The sequence below is a fragment of the Trachypithecus francoisi genome, unplaced genomic scaffold, assembly GCF_009764315.1.
Source record: "Trachypithecus francoisi isolate TF-2019V2 unplaced genomic scaffold, Tfra_2.0 Lachesis_group16, whole genome shotgun sequence".
NCBI lineage: Eukaryota > Metazoa > Chordata > Mammalia > Primates > Cercopithecidae > Trachypithecus > Trachypithecus francoisi.
The window spans coordinates 21,558,949-21,579,293 of record NW_022681461.1 but is presented as its reverse complement, the minus strand read 5'-3'; the positions used below and the strand labels follow the sequence as shown (position 1 = coordinate 21,579,293).

The 20,345-nt window shown below is 41.4% G+C and overlaps 1 protein-coding gene across 3 annotated transcripts in view; it reads left to right on the top strand.

The window, feature by feature from the left end:
- The window catches only part of PCSK5 (proprotein convertase subtilisin/kexin type 5), a 464,591-nt gene that overhangs the window by 255,715 nt on the left and 188,531 nt on the right, over window positions 1-20,345 (top strand). For all 3 annotated transcript variants that reach the window (XM_033237074.1, XM_033237073.1, XM_033237072.1), the window contains exons 11-12: window positions 11,381-11,498; window positions 13,296-13,484. In XM_033237074.1, coding sequence (XP_033092965.1) covers window positions 11,381-11,498; window positions 13,296-13,484 — 307 coding nt within the window. The remainder of the gene's footprint in view (window positions 1-11,380; window positions 11,499-13,295; window positions 13,485-20,345) is intronic.

Sequence of the window (20,345 nt, the reverse complement as noted above, 5' to 3'; positions counted from 1 at the left end):
GGAATAAACTGCAATTGAGGTAAACAGGAGAAACTCTCTCATTGAAATTAATACATGCATATAAGTTTGGATTCTGGCATCAGATATTCCTAGCACAGACTGTAGCACCAGTTTCATATCCCACATCAGGGACAGAGGACTCTAACTTGCTGTGACCACACTGAGTCCATGGTAAGTGGGCCCTGTGGAAATTAGTTGAGGATCAATACGAGGGCCCAAATAAAGAGGAAGAAAGGGGGCTTATGATTACATCTTTTCCAAATTCAATTTTAGTAAAGATGGCTTAGCCTATCCTATTTTGTTGTCTAGAGAGATCTTGATATTGGTGCCAATGTCTATAATATAAACCAAATCCAAAGGCTCAAAAGGAAATGCTGAAAATTAATCCTTCCCTGGTTCTATGCATGACTTCCTAAGTCCGCTGCACCTAGCACTATACAGTGAGACTCCAGGCAGTTGCTTTGCAGAATCCACCTGGATACATCTTCTGGGAAATAAATAGATCTAGACTCTTTTTTTTCTTAGAATCTCAATTCAGACTCTTTACACATGCTCACATCTTGCTAGCCTTTGGCATTTTAAGGCAATTAAACTTACATCACATGTCCCAATAATGGCTTCAACAGGCTTCATTTTATGGTGTTACACCAGAAGACACAGTACACCCTGAAATGTCCAGAGTCATCCTTGGAAGAGCCAAAAAGAAAGCTGTTGTGATCACTGCTGGATGTTAACAAATGGGAAGTTGCTCTTTGATACTCAATGTCATTCTTCAATCTATAAGTGCCACAGAAAATCCCTGATAGAAATGACTGAAGAAGGTCGTTTCTCAGCAAGAACAGGGGAAAGTGTTAGGGACCAGATGTTAAACTTTCCTTCCAAGTCCCATATTATATATATATATATATATATATATTGCACATGATGTTTTCATGAGTTCTGAAGTTTTGAAGATGAGAGCAGTACTTTGTGTAGTTGACTTGGACAAGACAAAGTTATGTAGATGATTTCCTAATATGTTTTCCCCCTTTATTACCTTGCAGGGTTATTCTGAGGATTATAATTGATTTGAGTACCTTAGTGGTAAGAAATACTGTATGTCTTGTAGACCACAGTAATCAATGGATAAATATATAGTAGAAAGAAATTCTGAAGACTTGAGCTTGAGTTTCTATGGCTTTGCACAAGTTCTTTTCGTGTTCATGAGACCTACTTTCTTCAGCTAGAAAATGTGAATAATACTATCTTGCTAATAAGATCGTTGAATTTTATTAGCTACTGTGTAATAAGATACGTATGTAAGATATGAATTTTGCCTCCCGTGTAAAATTTCCCCCCAGCCTCTCATTTTGAGAAGCATGCTCAATGCATTAAATGTGCTTCAATTGTAGGGGCAGTAGGATTCAGAAATAGACACGTCAGTGCATTTTCTATTTTCACCTTTGTACACTGAGCATGATTTTTCATTCAACTCAGTCAAACCCTGATTCTATCCTAACAATGCTGTATGTACTTAACGCCTTAAGGAATGTGCATTCAAAGAAGGAAGTATCTAGACTTCCTTCTTTGAGTGATAATGCAAGTGCAGGTTAATTAAGGGAACTTTTATCTTCTCAAAATGTTTCTGTAAGAGAAGCAGAAATATTTGGGATAACCATATGAAAAGATACTTACATCATATCCTGTGCAGTCAACTCTCATTTCTTTTGCTCCTGGCATGAGGGAAGGGGTATTTGAGAATCATGCCTGTAGAGTCTCAGGGCCTATGCTGGAGATGTTAGCCTAATTAACCAGACTTTGCCAGGAGATGCCATCCCTAATATCCTAAGTGTTCTCCAAGTGTGGTCCCCAGACCAACAATCTACCAGCATCACCTGAAAGCATGTTAGAAATTCACATTTCTGGGCCTTACCTCAAAACTCCTGCATCATTGGGACCGAGCAGTGTGTGCTTTAACAAGTCCTGGGTGATTCTGGTGCACATGCAAGTTTGAGGACCACTGTCCTAAGTCGCCCACCATATGTAATGAATTACCTTCTCTCCTGTGCATCTGGAAGTGCCATCCTTAGAAGAATAAAGTGCCATCCCTAGAAGAAATGAAAAAGTAGTCTCTCAAATCGTGTTTTTCCTGCTATTTCAATAAGGAAATTGTGAAAGGTTTTCCTCAAACATCTCTCTTGTCAGTTGCTGAGCCATTTGCTCCCAGCTACATCCATTCTCTTTTCTGTCAATTGGACCACGACCCTATGTTTTCAAACTTCCTATCACTCTTAAAGGGGAAGAAAAAAAAATCGAAAACCTTTTCCATTCTACTGCCTTCGTTCCATCCCTCCTTTCACAACTAAAAATTCCCAGCAAGTAGTCGAATTAGCTGCGTCCATTTCCTTACTGTTCATTCAGTCCTTCTGTAATTCTTTGCAATCTTGTTTCTACTTTTATTGTTTCTACTTCCACCTTTGAAGAGAAGTTATTCTACCACTTTGACCCATCTCCTGCTTGCCATATCTGAAGACCTACTGTCTTCCTCTAGGATTCATGCTCTAGATCAACCCAGTCTAGAGCTCTCTTTCTTTTTAGTGATATGCAGATATAGCCCTGGTTCTTTGCCTCTTTATTCTTTTCTCCCCTTCTTTAACCTTAGCCATTCCCTGAGGTCTGTTGTTTACAGACGGAGAGAGGGAAGGAGGGAGTTTCCCTCTTTCTTCCTCTCTCTCCCTCCCTCCCTTCCTCTCCCATCCTCTTAATGCCACTGCTTTTCTTTCACATGTCTGCCTTTTTTTCAGTTACAAGTATCATGTCTTCAGTAAAGATTTTCAGTTCTACATCTTCAACATTGACTTCAACCATTACCAATCTAGAATCTCTGCACAAGGCCCTCTCTATGTCATTTACAGCTGAGAACTTCTAAAACAGAAGCTATCAATCATCTTTCACAAAACAACTTCTCCCTAAAGCTGACCTCTGTTGTCAGGGGATACCCTTCTGGCCATCATGCTGTTCTTGACTCCGTGGTCACCTCCAGTTTTAATTGCAAAACTCCATTGCTTCTTCCTTACCTGATCTCTCATTTCATTCACCATTCCCATAACCTGGTTTATAATCTCACATGCCTGCACCATTGCAATAGGTTCCCTGCCTCAGTCCTTCTTCCCCTGATATCCCGTATAACAAATCCCAGATTAATCTTTCCAGAATATCAATTCAATTATGTCATTTCCTTGATCGTTGGCACTCATTGCCTCCAGAGTAAATCGAGCCATGCATTCCAGGACCACAGGGCTTCCTTGAAAATGCCGTTCCAGATATCCTGGTCTCGTTACCTTTTCTCCATGAACCCAAATCTTACTGAAGGATTTAAGGGCCATCTCAAGTCTTATTTCTTCTAAAAGGACATCCAGTTCTCAGTAATGGCTTACTTTTCATAAATTTTACAGAAATTTCCCTACTGATATCCATTAAGCTTAAAAATTATTTGAGTTTCATGAAAATAAAAGGAAATGCTCCTGAGAAGCCTAACATAATGGTAGAAACTGAGTAGGATATGTGGTAGCTTTCTTCTCAGTGAAATGGTGACATTCTCAGTGACAAGGAATAATTTTTCTTTGTTCTTTGCCATCATCACCTCCAACAGTGGGTGAAGAAGGCTCCTTGTGAGGTAAGCTGATGGATGTGTGGCTGGATGAAATAACCAAATCTTTGTAATTACTGTTAACCACTGAGTAAACAGGCACTCACTTGAAATAAATGTCAACTAAATTTTCTATTCCTTTATCTTACAAGAACTTAAGGGAAAAGCAAAGCAAAACTAAAGGAAAATTAAATAAAGAATTATCTAAACGTAATATGTAAATAATCCACAAACAGGAATTTTGGCTGCTGGCTAACCAAACTCCCATTTCATTCATCGTTTGCTCAAGTTTTACATCAAGAAGATCTAGGCTGGGGAACTGACATATGGTCAATCTAATCTTCAACTAGCCTTTACCCAAAGGCCCTTGTGGTACATTTTTTATCTTGTTCTCATCTTTGTCCAGACAGTCATTCCTAAAAACAAGCAAAAATGGGATCTGGATATGCTGTGGGTTACATGGCTGGGTCTCCCCAAGCTGGTATAATAGTTTTCCTACTCCTGTTCAAGAAATACCCATTAATTACCTTAAGCAAATTACTTGCCTATTGTAACCATGCTGGGAGCAAATAAATGAAGACTGGTCAGAAGAAAATAAGAAAATAATTTGACACTTTTTTCTTTTCTTAAAATGGAAAGAGGCCCTTGACAGAAAGCAGACATATCTCCTTCTTGTTTTAACTCTGCAAATGAAACAAATAGTAGTAAATATGTTTCTATATGTTCATATAGAATATAATAAATTGTGTGTGTATATATAAACATTATATTCCTATATTTGTATAATGAAGTACGTCGTAGGTGGAGAAGAGGAGCTCCGCAGTATTTTCCTAGTCTGTACTAAAGAGCCTGTCTGACTATGTACAGCTGCTGACCAAACCCATCCCCAAGAGTAGCTTTGAAGTGCAGGCCCAGGAGATAGTATCTGGAAACTTTCCATGTGCAAGTTCTCAGTAGCGGTGGTGACGGCTGGCATGTTTGGATCTGGCTGGAGTTGTTATGAGAGCCTGAGATTTTAGGAAGAGCAAGGGAAAAATAAAAAACAAACCGGGCAGCGGGGCGCAGTGGCTCATACCTGTAATCCCAAAAGTTTGGGAGGCCAAGATGGGCGGATCACCTGAGGTCGGGAGTTCGAGACCAGCCTGGCCAACATGGTGAACGCCTGTCTCTATTGAAAATACAAAATTAGCCAGGCATGGTGGCGCATGCCTGTAATCCCAGCTACTTGGGAGGCTGAGGCAGGAGAATCGCTTGAACCTGGGAGGCAGAGGTTGCAGTGAGCTGAGATCATACCATTACACTCCAGCCTGGGCAACAGGAGTGAAACTCCATCTCTAAATAAATAAATAATAAATAAATACCAGGCAGCAGAACACAGGTGCCAGCTGCTCCATTTTACTACCCCAAGGGAGTCTGCATTTTTGCAGTGAGAAGCAGAAGAAAGCATTGCAACTATAGTTCTGAATCTCTAAGAAGCTCATGCTCCTTTTGCACTGAAATATAAGAGTACATGAGAAGAGAGAGCGGAGGAAGGGAATAAGACAGAGGAAGAAGTAGGTGTTTCTGGGAGCATTCTGGCTTTCCACTGTCAGATATTTAGGTGTGAAACTGCCGACAGGAGACTGAAAAGTATCACTTCCACTTTTTCTTTCTTCCTTAGGAAGCTTCATTTTGTTTTCATATTTAGCTGTTTCTTTTTACATTTAAAAAAAAAAAAAAAAACATTACCTAAGTGTTTACATTATGCATGTGGGATGTGGCAACTTGGGAAAGTGTCGCAAGGTTCTCTCAGTTGCATGCTCTCCTCCTGTCCTGCACATTTGGCCTGGTTTGATTAGTAGGTGAGGGAGGCACAGGGTACATGGTGAGAGCAGTTATTTCAGAGCAGGTGGTTCAGCACATTGAGGATCAAAGAATCCCAAGGTGCTAGGACTGCAACAGCTGCAGGCAGCTCTTTGATCTCTGGTTCGGAATTTCTACCCAGCCCACAGATCAAGCAGCCCTCCTCAAGACAGGAATTTGGGTAACTACCTTTTATTCTGGTGGTTTACTTATAGGTAGATGAGAATAGCAACAACTTGATTGATGGCGGCTGACACCCAGCAATCGTGGTTGTCTTTGAGTTCTCCTGCAGTCTGGTCTCACCCTCTATTCCCTGCATACTTACTCTCCCCTTCCCCTGCTGGCCATTCACCCGACTGTAGGAATGCTGGTTTCCTTGGTGCCTCAATGAACCACACAAAGACTTAATTATCTAACTAGGATGCTCAGTCCTGGCCCCTGCGATGTGCTACCTCCGTCTCCACCTAACTAAATCCTACACATGCATGAAAGCACAATCCCAATACGGATCACTTTCCCCTCAGGTTACCTTAGGTTACTGCAGATTTGGGTTCACATGGATTGAGTACTTACTGTACACGTGGTTCCATGAGTTTCTTCCTATCCCTTGTATTTGACTGATTTCTTACTCTTTGGATGTCCTTTTATACTTACAGCAATTATACAGCTTGGTGCTTTTGTTTCTCAGTCAAATTATAAAGTTATTCTTGTCTCACCTCCTACTTGAGTGAGAACACAAATTATTTTCTATTGCATTTGGATCTCACTGTTGAGTATGGTGTTGAATACAGAGTACGTGCTTTGCAACCTGAGTGATATAATAATTAGTTGGATCAATTTTTATATTAGTGAAGTATATTGAAACAGATGCTTTCGAATAATCAAATAATTTTATCGTCCATGTTTCGTATTTTGACGGTTATGTGCATCTGAACAAATAGAAATATAGGTGCAGGATGCCTGACTGCCCTCTAGGAACTAGATTATTGATGTTAACAGTTGGGAGAGTACTCTCTCTCCATAGTACTGTCACATTCCGATTTCAGTTGCATGTACGGTGACCAGTCTCCTGGTTTGCCCAGGAATGAGGGAATTCCCAGGGCTCAAGCATTTCAATGCTAACATCAGACAGCCCTGAGCAAATATGGACATTTACTCTCTCTCCCTGGTCACAAGGAATAGGGAGGTATTTTAGCTATGCTTTTACATTAAATACTCAGTAATGGACAGTTGTTACTAAGTTGCATTTTTTCACGTATAGGCCAAATTTAAAGCTTCTACTAGGCTCCTTGGAGAGAGTTTTTGGTGCTGCTTGTTTGCCTTAATTTATTTGTTTGCCCTATTTTATGTATTTGTTTGTGGGACGCTGCATAACACTGTATTTTAGCAGAAAGGTCCTCTTTCACTTTAGGAAGCTCAAACTGTTTGCAACCAGTCAATTCCTGTAGAGTGATTTACTAATAATCTTGTTAGTGTCATCATGAAATATCCATTCAGTGTAATTTTGTGAAACTGTTAAATAGCTGGCTCCAGTAAGGACCATCCACTAAAAGAGATGAACATATACCTAATTTTTCCTGGTTACAGCTTCTTATGCCCAGAAACTCCTATTTTTTTTTCCCCCTGCTGAGCTTTCTAGCTTATCTTTAGAAGAGAGTCTTTTAGGCCTCCTAGCTAAAACTGTTGTGTGTATTAACTGAATCTGCTTTCAAACTACGCAATTACCTACCTGTGTGCCTAACGATTATCTTCTCTCAGCACTTCTGGTCTCATCAGAAAAGAAGAATATACCTGCCAGAGAATATTAACTATTTTCCTGTGTTCTCTTCTCCATCTGACTATTCCAAGCAGGGAAGCCTTTGGATACTTTTGAATAAAAACTAGCTGTACTTCTGGTGCAAGATGAAACGGCTTTCCTGAGCTTACGTGCATAAATGAGGCTATTTGTGAGACCTCAGTTGATATCTTATACCTATCAAAATGTAAACAGCCCTGAACTCTAAAGGAACAGATATAACGGTAGGCAAGTTTTGCAAACTTCCTTTATTGAAACAGAGCTTGTCCTGCCTCACTCCACTAAAAAACAAATTTACTTTCCGAAATGTACTCCAGTAACTTTGCTTCAATATCTTTAATTATTCCATATACGTACTTTGTTCCCTCAATATGTTTTTAATATTTGATTTTTGAATTTTAACTAAGGTTAAAACCGAATTGAATGTTTCTGCCCCCACTCTTAGGAATGAAGAATTCTGTTTGAACTGGTCGGGATTCCTGTTCACACCAATGTTAATAGTGCTCTGATTTCATGCAAGTTTGCATTTTACACAGTGCTTGCACAAAGAGGCTTCCTCTTGATCATCATAAAATTATATTCAGGCTCAGCTTTTGCTCTGAACTGGGCATGAGAAATGTGCATAAGTAAGATTACTTTTGTTATGGAATGGCTGTATCATAACCAACCGTTTGTACAGTATATTTGCTATAATTGTACATTGTAAAATGTGACTATTGGCTCTGTACTTGAATAAATTTCAAATGTTAAGGGTGACTTTACAGAAATCAGTAATAAAAAGAACAGGTCTCTTAATTTCCCCTTACAATTCCCTAGTAAACACTTTATGACACTTGGTGAATTAAATAACATTTCTCTTCTCAGTGCCATTCATTCATTTCACAAATATTGATGAAAGCCCTGCTCCAAGCCAGGCATTTCACAGCCCCTGGAGAGACTCATACTCTGAACCCTTGGGAGCCCCTCAGGATAACAGTAGATGAGCAAGACAGACTTGACTCAAATGGTCACCCAAAAAGTCAATGTTTCTCTCTTTATAGGTCATTTTGAGTATGAAAATTTTATGTAAAAAATTGTCAGTGCTTCCAAACTGCTTAATGGCTCTTTCCCCTATTGACAGCAGGTTTTGAGGGAGTTCATCTGCCCAACACATTTATTGTGCAATTTCCCTTATTGACATATTGACCTTCATTGATCTACTCAGCGACCAGTTTTCTTGTTTATTAATATTGTATTAGTATGAAGTTTTTTTTTCATTGACCAGTCTGCAGTTTAACTGTAGCTAGTCAGCCTCTTTTCTAAGCATCTAGTTTGAGTGTTTCATGAACAGACATTGTCTCTGGAGGGTAGAAATTGAATTGGAAAAGGAAACAAATTTATGGCCTTCATAAAGTCTCAAGGTGCGTTTCTACTTAACTCAAGTGGTTGTTTAACAGGCATGAAGTGTTTGCTGTATCTGATTGTTCACGTTAATTTATGTCCTCATGGTTGTTAGGTGGACAGTTATGGAGGAGGGGAGGTGGAAATAGGAGCCAGTGCAGCTGAGTGCAAGTGTGGGTGCTCAGGTGGGGCACGTACTTGGTATTGCAGTGACAGCTCAAAGCCCTTGCCCTCTCCAAGTCCCCACCTCCCTTCTCCACACCCCCAACATGCAACTAAATCTTTCATCTTATTTCCCTAAACTGAAATAAAATGATGAGTTGTGCTAGTTTAAAACCACTTGACCCTAGCATGGGGGATATTTAAGGATGATCGGAGGTAGAACTCCTGACATAACATCTTTCAATTTCAATTTCAATTTCAGTTTCCCCGGGGTGGGGGAAAAATCCCATCGACTGTCCATGATGACCTGGTATAGGCTATGGTTAAATGATGAGTAAGAATATAATGATTCTCATGATCACCACAGTTGAGTTCCTTAAGCCCAAATTTGACATTTCTTCTGTATCATGTGAGTACCTCTGTCCCTTTTTAATGAACCCTTATGATGTTATGGAACTAAAACTAAATATTCAGAATTTTTCATAAAAGTGGATCAACTTGTGATAAGGTTTTTGATAACTTTCATTTTGTTTACTCTTTTCTGGATAAGATGTTTTACAATGAATATGCTTACTTTTTAATTTAAGAAAAATAATAAAAATTACAGAAGTACATTTGTGAAACTCCTACCTATATCTGTGCCATAGCAAAGTAGGTTTACTTTTTTTATTTCATATGTCCTATCTGGCTAAGTACCTGTTATTAAAGTAAGATGACCTTACATTCATATGGTTCTTTACACAGATTTTCTCACATGGAGCTTCATGAACTTAATAATGTAGATAACGTAGATCATAACATCCCAAAACAAAGAAAATGTGTATTATTTTTTCTTGTTTGCTGACAATTATGTGATTAGCAAATCGCATGAATAAGTCAGTATTTTTTCATCCTAGCACAGTGTTCCTTTTTTATATACTATAATTTATTTGTCCTCTATGTGCATCAAGTTCTGTTAACATAGAACATATAAAGAAACAAGACCCAGTTGCTGTCATCAAGCAGTTTATAATGCAGCTGGAGTAAAAAGACATATGCTGACAGAGAGAGTTAATTGGCAATGCAATTGATGGCACAGATAAAAAGTGCAGTGCCTGATAACAGTATGTGGCACATCAAAGGCATTCAAGAAATGATGGATGGATGGAGGGATAGATGATGGATGGATGGAAGGATGGATGGATGGGCAGAAGGGCAGATGGACTGACAAATTAATTAGTTACCAGAATAGAAAGGAGAAAAGTCCACTCGTCACAGATAGTCGAATTTCAGTAAATGTCTTTTGACTATTTCATTGGTCAGAGAGTACTTCAAGAAGGAAAAGATAGACTAGCCTGGCCTTCAGGAACTTACAAGAGCAGGGCTTAACTCTGCAGAGAGAAAGAAAGAGGGGTTGTCAGGCCAAGTGCTCAACCTGGACAAAGGCAGAGGGGCAGAAAGAGTAGCTTCTGACTAGGGTCTCTAAGAGTGGCCTTCCTAAAGCAAAAGGTTTGGTGATGAGGTTGTTTTGCAGGTAGAATGGAACTACATCTGAGCACACCTTGACAATCAAGCTAATGTATTTAAGTAATCCGTAAGCATGGGCAGCTATATAAATGTTTGCATAAAGTCATTCATGTGATAATAAAAAATGTTTTAGACAAAAACTGGAAATAGGACATAGTGTTGAATATAGTTATAAGAGACAGCTCAATAAGAAGTGGAGATTTTAAGTGCCAACTGGAATTTTAAAGTATTTTTAGAAAGATCTGCTGCACGTGTATATATTATTGTATCAACCAAGTATTCCTATATCTAATTGAAGTTTCTGAGACAGTTATGTCAAATTCAGCTTTAGATCAATAGGTGTGCTAACTGAGAACCAAAAGATCCAAAGACCCGAAGCTGGCATGAAAGTCTAGAGGCCTCCAAATATTTCATGGATCAAGTTTGATAAATTTTGTATATGCTAGAAGAAAGGTAATAATTTATGTCTTCTAAGGTAGTCAACTTAATTACTAGACATGTCAGAACATTGGTATCTCTTGTATGTAAGTTCTTCTTGCACTATGAGAAGTCATATACATTGTTACTTCTCGTTAAACCTATTAATTATTTTATCTTATGAAAACAGTGATGTCATCACTTAAATGCAAGTAATTAAACAGGGGGGCCCTGGAGAAAAACTATGTGCATTAGAATCTAGTTCAACCAGTGACTTGCTAGTCAATCTTGGCCAAGTATTTCTCTGTTCTTCAGTTTTCTCATTAATGAATGATGATAATAATAATGGCATTAACCTCTGAAGATTGTTGGGAGGACTAAATGTAAAACTGTGAACTAGTGCCTGGCATGGAGTAACAATTCATAAATGATAGGCATATTACTGGTAGTGATAGATAAGCAATGAAAACTGTACATATGTCTTATTTTCTTGACATGATTATGTCTTGGTTTTGCTGGATGTATTTCTCAAATCATTGCTGGAAAGTTAGCTAGGATCCCACAGGGGTGTATCTGGGATCTCCACTGAGTGACTTTATAGTTCGACATATGTAGCTTAGTGAAGCTGACCAGTCTCTTGCTTTCCACAGTGAGCCATCTTTATGGATTTGGACTGATGGATGCAGAAGCCATGGTGATGGAGGCAGAGAAGTGGACCACCGTTCCCCGGCAGCACGTGTGTGTGGAGAGCACAGACCGACAAATCAAGTAATGCTTGCTGCTGGCAAACAGCATGACAATGCCCCAAAATAGAGCAAGCCAGTAAATTGCTCAAGACAGCCCCTTGTTGCACACAGAAGCTAAAAGCTCTCTGTAGTGTCTCTCTAATGTGACTATGAAATGGTAATAGAATGACTAGGATTTAGAGCTATTACATTGATACTAGTATAGCCCAAGAATCCTTCAAAGAAAAGCATCTTTGAAAAAGGGATTGGGTGATATGCTTACCTCTGGGCTATTGAAGGTTTTCTACTGTCAGTATTTCTATTTGGTGGTGCAGGTGTTCTCCAGAAGTCAGTGTACTTTTAAAAACTGTAACAACTCTATACCGCGTAGTTATCCAAAGAGTGATGCAAAATGTACAGTCAATGAGATTGCAGTTTACTCACAGCTTTCAGGGCCTATTCCCCAGTTTTAGTGGCATAGACTTGGAGGCTGTGCTGACAAGGTTTGCCAACAGGATTCTATCTTAGTAGGCTTATTAGTGTTTTGCTCTTGGCTTTCTGTTCAGAGACTTTTCTCTCTGAAAAGTATTTTTGAACCTTGGCTAATGTTGAAACTAGAGACATTGTCATTCTTGAGAAAATGTGTTAGGAAGCAGAAGTAAATCAACTAAAGTTGTTTGAGTTTATTTTCATTCTACTCTTGTGGCAAAGAATGAGAGAGAAAAAACAAAAGGGTGGAAAGTTAACCAGTGTTTATTGAGCACTTACTATGGGCCACGCCAAGGGCTAGAAACTTCATGTATGTTTTCATGTTAAAGCTGTGTAACAACTTGGGTGTTATTCTCATTTGAGAAATGAGGAAACGGGATCAAAGGAATTATGTGTTTATTCATTCACAAACTCATTCAGTAACTATTTTTCTCCCACTTACTGAAAATTAAGTGCTGAGCAAAATATTAGGAATAAAAAGGAGAATAAGTAATACTTCCTACCCTTGTGGAGGTTACAGTCTAATGGAGGCCTCACACCAAAAATATAATAAGTAAATAATTACAAATTGTAATAAATGAATGTTGGAAATTTTAACAATGTAAAAAATGAGAGATGGGGGACGTATTTTCACCGGTGGCTCGATGAAGGTCTCAGGGAGGGGAAATTTAATCTTTGACCTTGAAGGAAGAAGAGTTAGCCATAGGGACATCAACAACAACAAAGAAAGTACTTCAAGCAGAGTAGTGCGTGCAAAGTCCCCAACGTGGGAAACTTGAATTACCCAGAGGTTGAACCTGATGCCATTGTGGCTGCAGCCCAGTGTTCAAGGGGAACTGTGGCACAGGAAGAAGCTAGAGAGGAAGACGGGAACCTGTAGGCAAGAGGGAAGAATGTGCTGGCGGGTTACAGAGCGAGGGATGTGAACCCCCGGTATGCTAATCCCCAAGCCTCCACTGTACCACAGTACAGTGGTTCTCACAGTGTATCCCTATCACCTGGGAACTTGTTAGAAATGCAAATTCTTGAGATCCATCCCAGACCTACTCAGTCATACACTCTGGGGCCAGCAGTCTATGTTTTAACAAGGTGATATCAATGCACACTCAAGTTTGAGATCTATTACCTTCATGAAGATGGAAGAATCTTGTTCCTTTTTCACCTCTCCCTTGCATCTTTCCCACTAACTGGTAATCCTTTCAGTGACCCAGTTATTTTGGTGATAGCACTGTTGTTTAGTATCCAGCTATCAGCTGCTTATCTTACATTGTAAGTTTATTCCATGCCTCCAGGTTCACTCACCTGAGCTCTATGGTGTCATTTGCTCAAACTCCCTCCCTCTCTGTTACAGAACAATCCGCCCTAACAGTGCAGTGCGCTCCATCTACAAAGCTTCGGGCTGCTCGGATAACCCCAACCGCCATGTCAACTACCTGGAGCATGTCGTTGTGCGCATCACCATCACCCACCCCAGGAGAGGAGACCTGGCCATCTACCTGACCTCGCCCTCGGGAACTAGGTCTCAGCTTTTGGCCAACAGGTACAGCAGTGGTCTCTGCCCACCAGTGTAGTAGTCACAGTGACACTCGGCTATTCCTTAGGGAGAAGGGAACAACAGCTGCTTTCGTCTACCGTGGGAACCAGCAGAGGGGGCGCTTAGATGTCAGGATCTCACTGATCATAAGCGGAGAGTGTGAAGCTGCCTGTAATCTGTAGGCATGGAAAAGTGGGGCATTTAATAGTTGGCTGAGAAAAGGATGCAGGAGAAAAATTGAAGGCCACTTGTTCTTTATCCTACAAAAGAATTGCAGAACACTAACTCGTAAGGCCTCTGAGATCCCCTCCCCCACCATTAAGTATCTGCTGACATTCATTACAGATTAACCGAATTCTCTTGCCCAAGCACTTACTTTCAAAAATTAAAGGAAATTCTCATTTTTTAAAGCAGGTGTTAACAAATTTTTTCTGCACAGAGCCAGGCAGTAAAAGTGCACTGAGCTGTGTAAGCCAGGTCTTTATTCCCAACTACTCTACTCTGCCATTCAAGTACAGAAGCCACCTAGACAATATAAATAGGCATGCCTGTATGCCAATCAAACTTTACTTACAGACAGGCAGCAGGCCACATCTGCCCTGAGGATTATGGTTTGCTGACCCCTGTTTTTAAGGTTGACTCTTTAGTCTTTTGTTTTTTGTTTTTTGTTTTTTTGAGACGGAGTCTCACTCTGTCTCCAGGCTGGAGTGCAGTGGTGCAATCTTGGCTCACTGGGATCACCACCTCCCAGATTCAAGCAATTCCCCTGGCTCAGCCTCCTGAGTAGCTGTGACTACAGCTGCACCCCGCCACACCCGGCTAGTTTTTTGTATTTTAGTAGAGATGGGGTTTCACCGTGTTGGCCAGGATGGTCTTGATCTCCTGACCTCATGATCCACCCACCTCAGCCTCCCAAAGTGCTGGGATGACAGGCGTGAGTCACCGCGCCCGGCTGACTCTTCAGTCTTTACTGCCCTAGAGGGTATTCAGTTTCTCGTTAGCCTCTCCTCCCTGATTCCTCCAAAACACTTCCCCAGCAGGTAAGTAACTGTATTTTGTACAGGCCAAGATCCTGCTGAGAGAATATGGCCAGAATGTTCTATCACACATTTTCTTTTGCTCCCTTGGCTTTTTGAGTGATTGGGAGCATGGGAGAAAGTTGTCAGCAAGTGGGACCGAAGAGGGGAGATGTCAGGTTTTCTTGTGATCCTCATTCTCATGGTGGTTCTAAACGACAAACCACAGCCCAAAGCCTCAACTTTCTTTGATGTTTTTTTTCTCCCAGAAGAACATTTAATGGGAGCAAAAACGTTCTTATCAGTGGCATATATAGTTCAAATGAAAGTCAACCTTTTATGTAGATATAGCCACTTGTCCACACACCAGGTGACTATGGCAGTGGTGATCTTTGTTAGAACACTAACAACAGGCCAGAGGTGTCGAGAGGCAAGAGGCCCATGAAAGTCTGCACAGCCAACAGTGAGACTGAACTTGCCAGTTGCTTTTAAAAATCCCCAACCTCATCTACTATAGGACAGTGATGAAAGCAGAGAACAATAACTTTTCTGGCTTATAGCAACTAGGAGTACAGAATCTGAAATCTTTTTTTTTTTTTTTTTTTTGAGGCGGAGTCTTGCTCTGTCGCCCAGACTGGAGTGCAGTGGCCAGATCTCAGCTCACTGCAAGCTCCGCCTCCCGGGTTTCCGCCATTCTCCTGCCTCAGCCTCCCGAGTAGCTGGGACTACAGGCGCCCGCCACCTCGCCCGGCTAGTTTTTGTATTTTTAGTAGAGACGGGGTTTCACCGTATTAGCCAGGATGGTCTCGATCTCCTGACCTCGTGATCCGCCCGTGTCGGCCTCCCAAAGTGCTGGGATTACAGGCTTGAGCCACCGCGCCCGGCCTTTTTTTTTTTTTTGAGGTGGAGTCTTGCTCTGTCACCCAGGCTGGAGTACAGTATTGGCACAATCTCGGCTCACTGCATCCTCCATCTCCCAGGTTCAAGTGATTCTCCTGCCTGAGCCTCCCCAGTAGTAACATTAGTTAAAATGTTACTAGTGATAATAAATTAATCAGAAGTTTGGCCTCTGCCTTTGATCCTGGTTCCCATAATCTCTAAGTGCCAGGCTCAGATAATGTAGCCCTTGCAGGGTTTGGGCAGCTAGTCCTCTAACCATTTTCTACAGGTAAAATGTACAGCCATTACAGGCATACGCCACCACACCAAGATAATTTTTGTATTTTTAGTAGAGACGGGTTTGCACCATGTTGGCCAGGCTGGTCTTGAACTCCCAGTCTCAAGTGATCCTCTCGCCTTAGCCTCCCAAAGTACTGGGATTACAGGCATGAGCCACTGCACCCAGCCCACCATCTGAAATCTTCATGTGTGTTTTATTTCTATCTTAGACTTGCTGTGTTCTTTCAAATCTAACATCTTCCATTAGTGTATGGGAAACCTGGGTTTAGTACTTTAAATGTGATGTGCAGCTTTGCCAGAATAAGTGTCTGCAGGTGCAAGGAACATAAAGATTCGTTGGCATAGGATCCCTGGGCACTTCTTCATGTCCTCCTCCCACTGCAGACAAAGAGGCCTCAGCGGGTTGCCTGCAGGGTAATTTCAGCTACCTGCCTGAGGTTTCTTTCCAGCAAGCAGAACTTCAGATACACAATTACGTGATTAATGAAGGTCTCTCCAGCTGTTGTTACCGAAGCTAGGGAAGGCCTTTATTTCTTGCTTTTTTTTTTTCTTTACCATTATTCATCTGGGTTTAACTTGAAAACGTATCCCAGTGAAGTGCAAAGGTTTGCTTCACATATGTGTGGATCGTGTTCCCCCGAGCCCCCTCCCTTGTAGAAAAACAGTCCCTCCGCTGTTGCTGTTTGCTTGAAACACTCAACCACTTCAGCCTGTCCGGGCTCTTCCTGCATATTCCGCTATTTATTTTTGGCTTCCCCTGAAATGACGTCAGTGAGGAAACTTGTGAGCAGAGGAGCTATGGATTCCATCACAGGCATTTGGTGGATTGCAGTGTTGCTGGCTTCAGGCTCGCATGCATTCTTCAACAGCCGACATCTGCTTTGCTCTTTGCAAAGTGCTGAGCACGAGAGTGCTGCGTGACTTGTGTTGGAGAAAAGAAACAGACATTTCCGACACGCGGTGACCGGCGCTCCCATAGCGTACCTCAGTGTCCCTCATCCAGACCACCTGGGAATAAAGTTTGCTCCCAGAATGTGTCTTCTTGGTCTGAAGCAGTTTCTTTAAGTGCAGCTCTTGTTTATCCTCCATCTCAGTCCTTGAAATAAGTAGCCACCAAAGAGAGGTAGAGAGCCTGGAGATTGGAGGGGACTGGAGATGCCAAGATATATAAAGGATATTGTGAATTCATTTGTCTACAAGCTCCACAGAATTATTGCTCTGAGCCGCTGACCCTTTCCATGTGAAACAGCTGCACCCGGTCCCAAAACCATGAATGGCCACCTTCCAAGGCCTGGCTCCCCCGTTCCCGCTGTGCTTGACACTGGTAGCGTCCCTCCTACCGAGGCAGCTAAAGAAAGACAGTTTCTTTTGGCACTCTTTCCATCTGGAGTACTCTGAAGCTTTCATTTCATTAGAGGAAACTTCTCCTCAAAACCTCTCGGTCTCTGACCTAGTGACAAGGAGGCCTCACGCCCTCTCACCTTGGCCCCGTTTCAAAGCACATTCCCAGAATGGAGAGCTGGGAACAGGGTCATAGAAAGGGGTGGAGAGGAGGTGAAGCAAAGGCCTACTTTGCTCCTGGTGTCCTTCATGTTGATGTGCAAGGCAGTCCATCTCCGTGGTGGGGGAAAAAAATGAAGAGGTCAGGTTTTGAAGGAATTTGCCAGAGATGATTGGTAAGAGCGATAAATATTTCCCCTGCCAGATCCTTGTCTTTTTTTCAGAGAAGTCAAGATTTCTCAGGAGGACCATGTAAAGCAAAGAACAAAGTTTTTTTTTTTTTTTTAAATAGGAATTCTGAAAAAGTTTAAAACAATGTTTCCCTAGCAGAGGTGGTTTGAGATGAAGACGTTGGCTTCTTGTGGCAGACTTTCCTCATTTTATCTGTCCTACCCCTCTGGGGGCGGGGGTGACTCTTTTCATCCAGAATTAGAATTTCCAACACTGCACACTTAACTAGCCTGGCAGCCAACGTGGAAAACTCCCCAAGGCCTTTGAAGCAGCTCCTCTGTTCCATGGCTTACTCACAGCAGACTGCGTGTTGGCTCCTGGGAGAAGGAACCAGAGTCTGGAGGCTCACTTGGCATCACCTCTCCTTTGCAATGAAAAAACCAGAGACCAGACAATGAGGATGAAGCGGAGGGGGAGAGTCCAGAGGATGATGCTGTCCTTTTCAATATTGACAAAATATACATCCTAGTCTGGGGACCTGAAACTATGGTCACTGTGTATGGTTGGCTTTCCAGAAGTCCTCGTTTACCTAGACATTTCAGTGAGGAATTTCGTCAAAATTGTTTATCTCCTCACCACAGGAATTCCTTGAAAGTCTGTTTTCTGCGAAGTGCTGAACACGTTGATGTAGTCTGCGTGGGCCGTCTGGAGCCCCTCGGTGGCTCCCTGTCCTGGCTGACGGGCACTTGCCTGAACTCCTGTGGAGAACAGCTGTTGGAGGAGGAACAGTTTCCCCAAGCATCTGCAGGTGCTAAGCACTGGAAGGCACTCAGCAGCATTCACAACTCCAGTCCAGCTTGAGCTCTGTGCCCCATTAGCCCGGCGTGCACGCTCCCCTGGCAATCCCTATGGATCATTCAGTGGGTGGGCGCCGTGGGTCAATGGAGAAGTCTTGGAATGGACTTTCCTTTGTTCTTCCCCTGCCCTCCCACCCTCTGGGTTCTCCCCTTGGCCTGTATACCCTGCCTAACAAAAAGGCAAATTGAATATTCACAGCAAGTGATTTACTTCTATAAAGAGCATGGAGGTCGAGTATGTAGGGAGAAGCCAGGTGGGCTTGGGTCCTTTGAAAATGTTTTTAGTGAGAGCAACTTTAGATCTAAGCCTATATACTATGACACATTCACAGTCTGCCTGTGTCAAAATTTTTCAAACAAAAGCTTATCCCAGCAGATTCTTTCTTCAACTGCATTTGTTATAATTATGAAAAGCTGTCTTTTTTTCTTCCTAAATCTCCCTCATTGCGTTTTAGATTTAGCTTAGATGTATTGGCCCTCTGTTCCAAATTTTGGCCTCTGACTGAAAGCTGAAACTTTGCCTCCCTTTCTAAATTTGATTACAGATGAATATCTCTGCTTCCAATTATGTCCTTAAATAGAGAGAAGGTATACTTTCTCATCTGCAAAACCTATAGGGTCCTATAATTAAATATGTTTAAAATGTAGTGTTTATGCTTCAGTCGTTTCTGTCACTTCCCTACCCAAATGTTCAATGACAGACTATTGACATTTGTAAGGCATCATGGTGTGTAAATGCATCTGTGGCTTGCAGTAAAAATTACACTTTTGCAGTGAATGTTTTACTTTCCAGTAACACCCAACCACGTGAACCTTCTTCCTTCATTCAAAAGAAGGTACAGCCTTTGGAGTTAGACAGAGCTGGGTTTTTCTTGACTTCACTGATACCTGTATTTCAATTTAGAAAGCCTAATTTCCTCATTTATAAAATAGATGTAATAGAATATACCTCACAGAGTTGGTTAGTACATGTAGTAAGATCACGTACAGTTACATACTTAGCACAGTGCCTAGCATAGTAAGCACTTAATAAGTGGTAACTCTTATTTACACAGTGCTTCTTGAAGCACCTGGTACATGACTCTATTGGGGCAGATGACTGGGCCCCTCTCCCAAAAAGTCTAATTCTAATCAGTCTGGGGTGAGGTCCAAGGATGTGCATTTCTAATAAGCTCCCAGGTGATATTGAAGCTGCCTGTCCACAGACCACACTTTAAATAGCAAGGATTTAAAAGATCATCCAGCTTTTTCATACACATTCTTATTACTTTTGTGTCATCAAAAGACTTGGGAGCAGTATGTTGCTGGATGCTGTGCAAGGAAATTACAAAGGGGCTTATAATATAAAACAGATACTTCAATAAAAGCCATCTACTCTAAAATGAATTAAATCTTGAGGAAGATTAAGTACTTATGTACCCACAAGAAGGAATGCATTTTGGGGTTGGTGAATGAATTGATAATAGTTTGCATATTGGAAGGTTTTTTACCAAGAAAAACAGAAAACAAAAAAACCTTATCATTTGGGTATTACAGACCTCTAGAACCAGTTTCTTTCTCCTTCTCAATCTTAAAGAAGTAATTGAGATTAGGAAGGAGAGAAAAAGCACATAGTATGTTTTAAATACTCTGTATCAGAAGAAATTATTTAAAACTTACAAAAACCAAACATCTAAAAAAAACAAAAAACTCAACTACAGTGGAGCCAGATGTGTTCTTTGAGCTCTACCTTAAATTGTAATGAAGCACTTTAAAAAAATAAAAAACAAGGCCAGGCGCTGGTGGCTCACACCTGTAATCCCAGCACTTTGGGAGGCCAAGGCGGGCGGATCATGAGGTCAGGAGTTCAAGACCAGCCTGAACAACACAGTGAAACCCCATCTCTACTAAAATTACAAAAAAAAAAAAAAAAATTAGCCAGGTGTGGTGGCAGGCACCTGTAATCCCAGCTTCTCAGGAGGCTGAGGCAGGAGAATCGCTTGAACCCAAGAGGCAGAGGTTGCAGTGAGCCGAGATCGCACCACTGCACTCCAGCCTAGGTGACAGAGCGAGACTCTGTCTCAATAAATAAAGAGACAAAAGAGAAAACTTCCAGGAATATTGTCCTGATGTCTAGTTCTGTAGTGAACATTAATAATGTTTGA